General features: G+C 48.8%; 1 protein-coding gene across 1 annotated transcript; it reads left to right on the top strand.

Moving 5' to 3' along the window:
- The first annotated feature begins 335 nt into the window (after positions 1-335).
- Positions 336-9,083, top strand: DKK4 (dickkopf WNT signaling pathway inhibitor 4). Its single transcript, XM_066639632.1, has 4 exons — positions 336-446; positions 2,184-2,334; positions 3,570-3,719; positions 8,833-9,083. The coding sequence occupies exons 1-4, from the start codon at positions 336-338 to the stop codon at positions 9,081-9,083; spliced, it is 663 nt and encodes a 220-aa protein (XP_066495729.1).
- The last annotated feature ends 829 nt before the right edge of the window (positions 9,084-9,912 follow it).

Raw genomic sequence — 9,912 nt, 5'->3', positions numbered from 1 at the left:
GCTGGGAAGAGGAAGGGGCGGCTGGTGCCCTTTTGCTCCTCCCTATTCACTTTGAGCCTTTGTTTTGAAGTTGTGATCAAAGGGATTTGGAGAGTCTGTGGGGTCTGGGGAGAAAGGGATTGTGCGGAGCTCTTGCTATAAATAAGATTGGGGAGGCTGAGTGAGCCGAGATGCATTTTGACTTTTCCAAGTCCTGGTGTGCAATGCAACCAGAGACATCTTAGAAGGCTTTTAGTACTTCTTGTGGACATGAGACGTGCATAACAGTGACATTTTAGCCTAGTAAGAACTAACGGGTTGTGCTGCTGGATACCGGAGACAGTGAAAGGTGGAGGATGGAGGCCAGATTCCTATTGGGGCTCACCTGCCTCTGCTCACCCTTGACGGCACTGGTCCTAGACTTCAACACCATCAGGGGCTCAGGCGAAGTATCCAGCTCAAAGAAGGTGAGATCTTTGAAAGTACAGTTGGTTGAAATGTTGCTGATCTGTGAGGTTGATTCAGGGCAGGATAGACTGGTACATGAGCCTGTGAATGGAGTCCAATGGGACTGACTGAGTCCGATGGGACTGACTTCTGAGTAAATGCATGGAGGATTGGTTTATCGGCCCAGCAGTCAGAAACCAGTGCGGCCCATTGGATAAAGTGGCAGGTGTCCTCTCCAGATTCTGATCCAAGAGGTCCTCCTGAACATTGGGCCGGCCCAGTTCAGCATCTTGCGTTCTTGCAGTGGCCAATTGGATGCCTCCAGGAGGCCCACCAGTAGGGCAGAGAGAAAGGCAAAAGCCCTCCCTTGTTGATGTTGCCTCCCCAAGGACTGGTATTCAGTGGTAGACTGCTCCTGGCCATGGAGGTTCTATATATTGGAAATTCAGGAAGAAGGGGTACATCAATTGCCACTGATATGTCCCTACTTCCTGAATTTGTCCAATTCCCTTTCAAAAGAGATTTAAGGGCTCAGGGGGCTTGGAAAACTGCTCAGACCCCCCCCCCCATTAACTTTGTAACCTGGAAAGAAGGAGAGAAAAAACTGAGGAAACACCTGTCCCTATAGACTGATCAGCGAGGCAGTGCACTAGCTAATGCTACCACACAGGCAGAAAGGGGAAAGTGGGGTGCTCCTGTCCATGCTTCCTGCCCTTAGTTATCTTGGAGAATTGTGCTGAAGCTCAGCAAGGCTCTTGCTCTATAGCAGGGGTGCCCAAACCCCGGCCCGGGGGCCACTTGCGGCCCTCGGGGGCTCCCAATCAGGCCCGCGGGGAGCCCCCAGTCTCTGATGAGCCTCTGGCCCTCCAGAGACTTGCTGGAGCCTGTGCTGGCCCAACGCAACTGCTTTCAGCATGAGGACGACTGTTCAACTTCCACCTAAGCTGTGGGTTGAGAGCTCCCTCCACTACTTGCTGTTTCACATCTGTGATGCAGCAGTGGCAGCAAAGAAAAGGCTGGCCTTGCTTTGTGTAAGGTCTTTTATAGGCCTTGAACTACTGCAAGACCTTCATTCATTCATATAGTTTCCATCACTAATATATTCATTTAGGTAAATTTATTCAAATTTGAAATGTAAATTAATTCTTTTTTCCCCGGCCCCCGACACAGTGTCAGAGAAATGTTGTGGCCCTCCTGCCAAAATGTTTGGACACCCCTGCTCTATAGGTTGGGTTCTCACCAGTGCTGAGGACTTTCCCATAAGAGGAATCCCACCAGCAGTGCCAGCTGCAAGGGGTCAAGCTAGCTCACCTTCTGAGAGGGAGCAGGGTGGTCCTTTTCAGCTTCTGCCTCGAGACAGCAATGCTGGCCATTCCCCTCATACACCTTGCTCAGTCTAGCAGAGCATCCCCTCCCAGCTGTAATTTGCTGGTGTCTTCCTTGCACTCCTTGGGATCGGGGAACCTTCTCATTCAGTCTTGCTGCAAAAATGGCTTTGGCAACTCTTCTTGGCTTAAAAGCAATGTTCTGAATAAATAGGCCATCCTTGCAGTGTTAAGCATACCCTTAATGTAGCTTCTTGCAGTTTGAATATGTTCGGTCTTGTGCTAGATGATCCTTGGTGGTCTCAGTGAGCAAATGGTCTTCCTCCCCCTTGATATTGCCTTGCAAAATGCCCCCCAGCCCTTGACACAGCTCTCTTCGGGACTCTACTGCTTTTGCCAAACACTGTTGCATTTGGGTTTTTCTCGCCACAGAGTGCCCAGTGCCTGATGGACAAGGACTGCCCAGCTGGGAGGTTCTGCCACAAGCCCCCGGTGGAACTTCCTTTCTGTGCCACGTGCCACGGGCTACGGAGGAGATGCCAGCGTGATACGATGTGCTGCCCAGGGATGCTCTGTGTGAATGGTAAGCAGCTACCCCAACCTGCAAACTGCTCACCTGTGCAGGCAAGCGAAGACTGGCAGTGGGCAGTGCTCTGTGCTCAGTCATCAGCTTTGCCTGTCTGTCTGACTGACCACCTGGCTAGTGCAAAACTGACCTATTGGCAGAGGTGGGAAAAAGTGACTTTATTTTTTCACGTATTTTGCTGTTTTCCAAAAGTTAGAAGCGTAGAAATTGGCAGTGTGTGTTTTTTATTCAAAATTTACCTTATAATTATAAATTATAATTCCTTGAAAAGTGTACTAGGTAGGTGATATGGGTGGTATAGCATATGCAGCCACAGTCATTACTCTGCACACACACCCCATTAAATAATAAATAAAATCCAAATTATTTTTTTGCAGATTTGTTTTTTTTTAGTAAAAACAATGAACAGGGCAGAAAGAGGTGTGATGTGTTTTTATACTGTTACCACCATTTTTTCCCACCTCTACCTATTGATGTAGTGCTGAAAGTAGAGCTATATGGAAGATATCTCTTTGCAGAACAAGATGTCAGAGGAGACACCTGACCCCCTTTGAGTGGGTCTGTCTCCAAGGCGGCTGCATGTGTGATTGGTAGAGTCCAGTGTGGCAGAGAAGGTGCACATGACTAGCCAAACCAGAGAATCACTTGGTGGGGGAGGGAGAGATGATTGAAAGTAATATGTAGTTAGGGCAAAAGAGAGAGAGAAATGGATCCACCTGACTTTAGCTGTTTCCTCTTGTTGGATTCCAAAAGCATCAAGACCATATGTATGTATGTACTCTGTGCTTGGAACTTCATCCATAATGTGCCAGTGTGTGTGTTTGCATGTACCATGTTTGCATATACTGTACATACATTTCAGGTGGAGACGGACAGATAAGAAAAGAGAAGGCCCTTGGACCCATTTGTGCATCTGATCTTGTCTCTCACATTTGCACCAGGTTCTGGGTTCAGGTCCTAGCAATATCATGTGGCAGACTTTGGACGGCTACTGCCAGTCAGAGCAGGGACCATGTTGGCTAGGCAGAGCCAGGGGCTCCCTCTGCATGTTGCCACTTCATTTTCAAATGAGCCACACCTTGGGGTGGAACATAGTTTGCATGAAGACAATCCCAGGTTAAGTCCCTCAGCTAGTTAAACTATCTCAAGCAGTAGAGCTGGGAAAGAGCCCTGGACAGCATCACTGGATTAGATGGGCCACTGATCAGGCATGCTGTCTTCTTCCCTACCAGATGTGTGTAGTCCAGAGGAGAAGATGACACCGGTTGAAGGAGGAAAGCGGGATGGACGGGCCAGGCCTAGTTCCAAAGACAGCTCTCAGCATGTGGTTCAAGCCGGCCTTGTCAGGAATAAAGGAAATCATGAAACGCCAAGTGACCGAGGTAAGAGAAGTCGACAAGGGAAGGGTGGTCATTTGGTGGGGAGACTTCCGGGGATGATCAGGCTTCGTCCCGACCTCAGGCGTGCAGCTCCTCAGCTGCCCGGGTGGGAAGTCTCGGGACTGGAGGACGTCATCCTGGAGAGGAGGGAAACAATCCCCTAGGGGGGACCCCTTCTCCAGGGGATGGGCCCGTATCCGAACGCACTCGGGATACTCCTCGGCGGGAGGGGCGTCGGGGGCCTCTTGTAGTGGGAGATTCGATTATTAGAAACATAGAGAGGGGGGTTTGCGACGGATGTGAGGACCGCATGGTGACTTGCCTGCCTGGTGCGAAGGTTGCGGACATCACTTCTCGTCTAGACAGGCTAGTAGACAGTGCTGGGGGAGAGGTAGCGGCTGTGGTGCATGTCGGCACCAACGACGTGGGCAAGTGTAGCTGGGAGGTCCTGGAGGCCAAATTTAGGCTTTTAGGCAGGAAGCTGAAAGCCAGGACCTCAAAGGTAGCGTTCTCTGAAGTGCTACCTGTTCCATGCGCAGGGCTAGCTAGGCAGGCGGAGATCAGGGGTCTCAATGCGTGGATGAGACGGTGGTGTAGGGAGGAGGGGTTTAGATTCGTTAGGCACTGGGGAACGTTTTGGGACAAGCAGGGCCTGTACAAGAGGGACTGGCTCCACTTGAACCAGAATGGAACCAGACTGCTGGCGCATAACATTAAAAAGGTGGTAGAGCAGCTTTTAAACTGATCCCTGGGGGAAGGCCGACAGGAGCCGAGGGGCATCCGGTTTGGGACTCCTCATCCCTATGGGATGAGGATGGGGAGGTTAGAGAACAACAAGACAAAGGCAGGGTAGGAGAAGAAATTGGGAAAGGTAGCATGATGGGATGTGATTAACGGTTTGGCACACTGAGAGGATGCGGGGACAAAGGAGCGAATAAGCAGCGCATCCTGGGGCATTCCGTGTACAAATGCTTTTATGCGAATGCCCGAAGTCTACGAGCAAAGGTGGGAGAACTGGAATGTCTGGTGACAAGGGAAAATATTGACATAGTGGGCATAACGGAAACCTGGTGGAATGCGGAGAATCAGTGGGATACCGCAATCCCGGGCTATAAACTCTACAGGAGGGACAGGCAGGGGCGTGTTGGAGGTGGGGTGGCCCTTTATGTTAAGGAAGGGATAGAATCCAGCAAAGTAGAGATTGAAGGTGGGTCCGACTCCACCGTAGAATCTCTGTGGGTTAAATTACCAGGCTTGTGCAGCGATGTAATACTGGGGGCGTGCTATCGTCCTCCAGACCAGAAATCGGATGGGGATCTTGAAATGAGGAAACAGATCAGGGAGGTGACAAGGAGGGACAGAGTTGTAATCATGGGGGACTTCAATTATCCTCATATTGACTGGGTCAATTTGTGTTCTGGTCATGATAAGGAAACCGGATTTCTTGATATGCTAAATGACTGTGGCTTAGAGCAGCTAGTCACGGAGCCCACCAGAGGGCAGGTGACTCTGGATTTAATATTGTGCGGTATGCAGGACCTGGTTAGAGATGTAAACGTTACTGAGCCATTGGGGAAAAGTGATCATGCTGCCATCCATTTTGACATGCACGTTGGGGGAAGAATACCAGGCAAATCTCTAACAAAAACCCTTGACTTCCGACAGGCAGACTTCCCCCAAATGATGAGGCTGGTTAGAAGGAGGTTGAAAGGGAGGGTAAAAAGAGTCCAATCTCTCCAGAGTGCATGGAGGCTGCTTAAAATAACAGTAATAGAGGCCCAGCAGAGGTGTATACTGCAAAGAAAGAAGGGTTCCACTAAATCCAGGAGGGTGCCCGCATGGCTAACCAGCCAAGTTAGAGAGGCTGTGAAGGGCAAGGAAGCTTCCTTCTGTAAATGGAAGTCTTGCCCTAATGAGGAGAATAAAAAGGAAAATAAACTGTGGCAAAAGAAATGTAAGAAGGTGATACTGGAGGCCAAGCGAGACTATGAGGAACGCATGGCCAGCAACATTAAGGGGAATAATAAAAGCTTCTTCAAATATGTTAGAAGCAGGAAACCCGCCAGAGAAGCAGTTGGCGCTCTGGATGGTGAGGGAGGGAAAGGGGAGATAAAAGGAGACTTAGAGATGGCAGAGAAATTAAATGAGTTCTTTGCATCTGTCTTCACAGCAGAAGACCTCGGGCAGATACCGCTGCCTGAATGGCCCCTCCTGACCGAGGAGTTAAGTCAGATAGAGGTTAAAAGAGAAGATGTTTCAGACCTCATTGATAAATTAAAGATCAATAAGTCACCGGGCCCTGATGGCATCCACCCAAGAGTTATTAAGAAATTGAAGAATGAAGTTGCAGATCTCTTGACTAAGATATGTAACTTGTCCCTCAAAACGGCCACGGTGCCAGAAGATTGGAGGATAGCAAATGTCACGCCTATCTTTAAAAAGGGAAAGAGGGGGGACCTGGGAAACTATAGGCTGGTCAGCCTAACATCCATACCGGGTAAGATGGTGGAATGCCTCATCAAAGATAGGATCTCAAAACACATAGACGAACAGGCCTTGCTGAGGGAGAATCAGCATGGCTTCTGTAAGGGTAAGTCTTGCCTCATGAACCTTATAGAATTCTTTGAAAAGGTCAACAGGCATGTGGATGCGGGAGAACCCATGGACATTATATATCTGGACTTTCAGAAGGCGTTTGACACGGTCCCTCACCAAAGGCTACTGAAAAAACTCCAGTCAGGGAATTAGAGGACAGGTCTTCTCATGGATTGAGAACTGGTTGGAGGCCAGGAAGCAGAGAGTGGGTGTCAATGGGCAATTTTCACAATGGAGAGAGGTGAAAAGCGGTGTGCCCCAAGGATCTGTCCTGGGACTGGTGCTTTTCAACCTGGAAATAAATGACCTGGAGACAGGGTTGAGCAGTGAAGTGGCTAAGTTTGCAGACGACACCAAACTTTTCCGAGTGGTGAAGACCAGAAGTGATTGTGAGGAGCTCCAGAAGGATCTCTCCAGACTGGCAGAATGGGCAGCAAAATGGCAGATGCGCTTCAATGTCAGTAAATGTAAAGTCACGCACATTGGGGCAAAAAATCAAAACCTTAGATATAGGCTGATGGGTTCTGAGCTGTCTGTGACAGATCAGGAGAGAGATCTTGGGGTGGTGGTGGACAGGTCGATGAAAGTGTCGACCCACTGTGCGGCGGCAGTGAAGAAGGCCAATTCTATGCTTGGGATCATTAGGAAGGGTATTGAGAACAAAACGGCTAGTATTAAAATGCCGTTGTACAAATCTATGGTAAGGCCACACCTGGAGTATTGTGTCCAGTTCTGGTCGCCACATCTCAAAAAGGACATAGTGGAAATGGAAAAGGTGCAAAAGAGAGCGACTAAGATGATTACGGGGTTGGGGCACCTTCCTTATGAGGAAAGGCTACGGCGTTTGGGCCTCTTCAGCCTAGAAAAGAGACGCCTGAGGGGGGACATGATTGAGACATACAAAATTATGCAGGGGATGGACAGAGTGGATAGAGAGATGCTCTTTACACTCTCACATAACACCAGAACCAGGGGACATCCACTAAAATTGAGTGTTGGGCGGGTTAGGACAGACAAAAGAAAATATTTCTTTACTCAGCGTGTGGTTGGTCTGTGGAAGTCCTTGCCACAGGATGTGGTGCTGGCGTCTAGCCTAGATGCCTTTAAAAGGGGATTGGACAAGTTTCTGGAGGAAAAATCCATTATGGGGTACAAGCCATGATGTGTATGCGCAACCTCCTGATTTTAGAAATGGGTTATGTCAGAATGCCAGATGCAAGAGAGGGCACCAGGATGAGGCCTCTTGTTGTCTGGTGTGCTCCCTGGGGCATTTGGTGGGCCGCTGTGAGATACAGGAAGCTGGACTAGATGGGCCTATGGCCTGATCCAGTGGGGCTGTTCTTATGTGGCAGAGAACTTGCTTTGCATGCAGAAGGTCCTGTGTTTGGTCCTGGCTGCAGCTCCAGGCAGAGCAGAGCAAAGTTCCTCCCCAAACCCCGAAGAGCTGCTGCCTAGTCAGATCTGACTTTGACAGCCCCAGGTCAGAAATCTCTCCCTAGGTAGCAGTCGCTCTCCAGGCAGGGGAAGCAGATCTGAAGGGAGAGAGATGCCTGACTCAGCAGTGACTACACAGCAGCAGTGAGAGGGAGCATGTGGTGCTCATGTTGTGTGTGTGTGTGTGTTGTCTGTCCTGTCCCCCTCCGTCACTGCCAAGGTTCCATTGGCAACGGAAGCTTCCTTTTTCTGGATCAGCTTCTGATTTATTTGTTCCGTTGCTTTAATTTGCTGCATTTTTACATTTTCATTGCTTGATTATGTGTAACACAAAAATTGTTTATTTTGAAGTTTATTGTTTCGTCTATCAGAGGTGCTGATTCCAACCATCTTAAAATTTTATCCGTAAGTCTCCAACTGTTATCTTAAATTTTGTGTTTTTATCTATCCTGTGGCCTGATGCATTGTAATACACTTTGTACTAAACAACTGCATACCATAAATTGTGGCAAAACTATTGATGCTATGACAAAATAGCATTTTTGGAAATTCTTGCACCAAAATTAAGAAAAAAAATCAGGTAAACATAAAATTTTAGCAGTGTTATTTTTAATTCTACCTAAAATTAATGTTTTTAATGCTTCTTACCTGTTATGACTAGTATGAAGGGTTGTAAACCGCCTTGGGCATTTGCCTTGGCGTAGGAAAAGCAGGATATAAATTTATCAAATAAATAAAAAATAAATCTTCAAGTAAATTAAACCTGATACCATGACTCAGTAGAGATCATGGCCTCTGGACTAGGGTGGGAGGGAGGTTTAAGCAAGGCTCTCTTGGTGCCCCCCACCTTCCTGCTTTCTCCATCTGGGCCATAAAGATGCATCATAGGATATGGCTGTTGCTTTTATTGGGTCCTTGCCCCTCCAGCATGAGAGAGAGAAAGCAGTGACAGTTGCACAGAAGTGACATGGGTTGCTGTGCCAATTATATCAGACTTGGTGCTGGCCATATGATTTTGTAGCCCACCCCCCAGCCAAGGGGAAGGGTTTACAGCTGGAGTTAATGCTGAGCTGTCTGTCCTCCCCAGCTCAAGAAGGAGAAAACTGCCTGCGGACTTCGGACTGTGCCCCCGGCTTCTGCTGTGCTCGTCATTTCTGGGCCAAGATCTGCAAGCCAGTTCTGGCCGAGGGACAGATGTGCTCCAGGCGAGGACAGAAGGACGGAGCCCAAGGACCTGAGATTTTCCAGCGCTGTGACTGTGGCCCTGGTTTGACGTGCCAGGTGCCACTCAGCGGGGCGCCCCACTTGTCGCGCTTATGGGTCTGCCAGCGCAACTGAAAGAAGGATACATTGGCACCACTGAGGTACTTTCCAGACCCTCTTTAGACGATGAAAGTTCAGCAGTACAAGATGCACCCAGACCAAGAACAGGACAGCTGCGCGTCCTCGCTCATTGCTCTGCGCTCTCTCTACTGTGACCGGCCTACTAGGAACTAGTCGGGAGGGTGGAGTCACCCTCTTGGTTTCAGGTCTGCTGTCAAATGAAGTGCAAAAGCCCTCAACTCACGTCTCTCACTTGAGTGTTTGATACTTGAACAGCACAGGTTTTGAAGAAAGTAAAAACTCCTGCAGTGCTAATATGGGGTGGACAAGATGCATCAGTCTGAGGGTTTTGCCCCAAGCCAGCCCTCCCTGGAGAACTATTGGAGTGATCAATACAGGCAAAATGCACACGTGCTAAAGCACACCAGGAAAGGCAGGGCCATCGTGCTGTCTGCCTCTAGCCTGGGATAGAGATGCCTTTGGGAATCTGCCTTGGATGTAAGCCTCGTTGTGCATCTGCTCTCTTCATGCCAGGAGACTGCACGCTTACCAGAGGCATCACTAGGGTTTGTGGCACCCAGTACAAGAGCTCATTGTATCACCCCCATGGTGGAACTCCTCCCATACCAGACCAAACAGAATTAATTACAATTATCACATACACGGGCTAAATGCAGTGGAATCACAAGAATTGGTGCCACCCCTCCATTAACTTTATTTTATTCCAGGTCACTCAACAAATCAGCAACCAACCAAAAACCAACTTGATGACACTCAAAAACTGATTAGAAATTCTAGTATTAGCTCTGAGACACGGACACAAGAGCTGACTCATACTAACACC

The sequence above is a fragment of the Tiliqua scincoides genome, chromosome 11, assembly GCF_035046505.1.
Source record: "Tiliqua scincoides isolate rTilSci1 chromosome 11, rTilSci1.hap2, whole genome shotgun sequence".
NCBI classification, from domain to species: domain Eukaryota; kingdom Metazoa; phylum Chordata; class Lepidosauria; order Squamata; family Scincidae; genus Tiliqua; species Tiliqua scincoides.
Note: the sequence above shows the minus strand (reverse complement) of the source record. Positions and strands in the feature narration are given on the sequence as shown.

Bases quoted from the DNA above. Each gene is read 5' to 3' on its own strand.
- DKK4 (XM_066639632.1), top strand. From the start codon at position 336: ATGGAGGCCAGATTCCTATTGGGGCTCACCTGCCTCTGCTCACCCTTG. The intron at 447-2,183 runs GTGAGATCTTTG...TTCTCGCCACAG, and splicing joins AAGTATCCAGCTCAAAGAAG to AGTGCCCAGTGCCTGATGGA. The intron at 2,335-3,569 runs GTAAGCAGCTAC...CTTCCCTACCAG, and splicing joins AGGGATGCTCTGTGTGAATG to ATGTGTGTAGTCCAGAGGAG.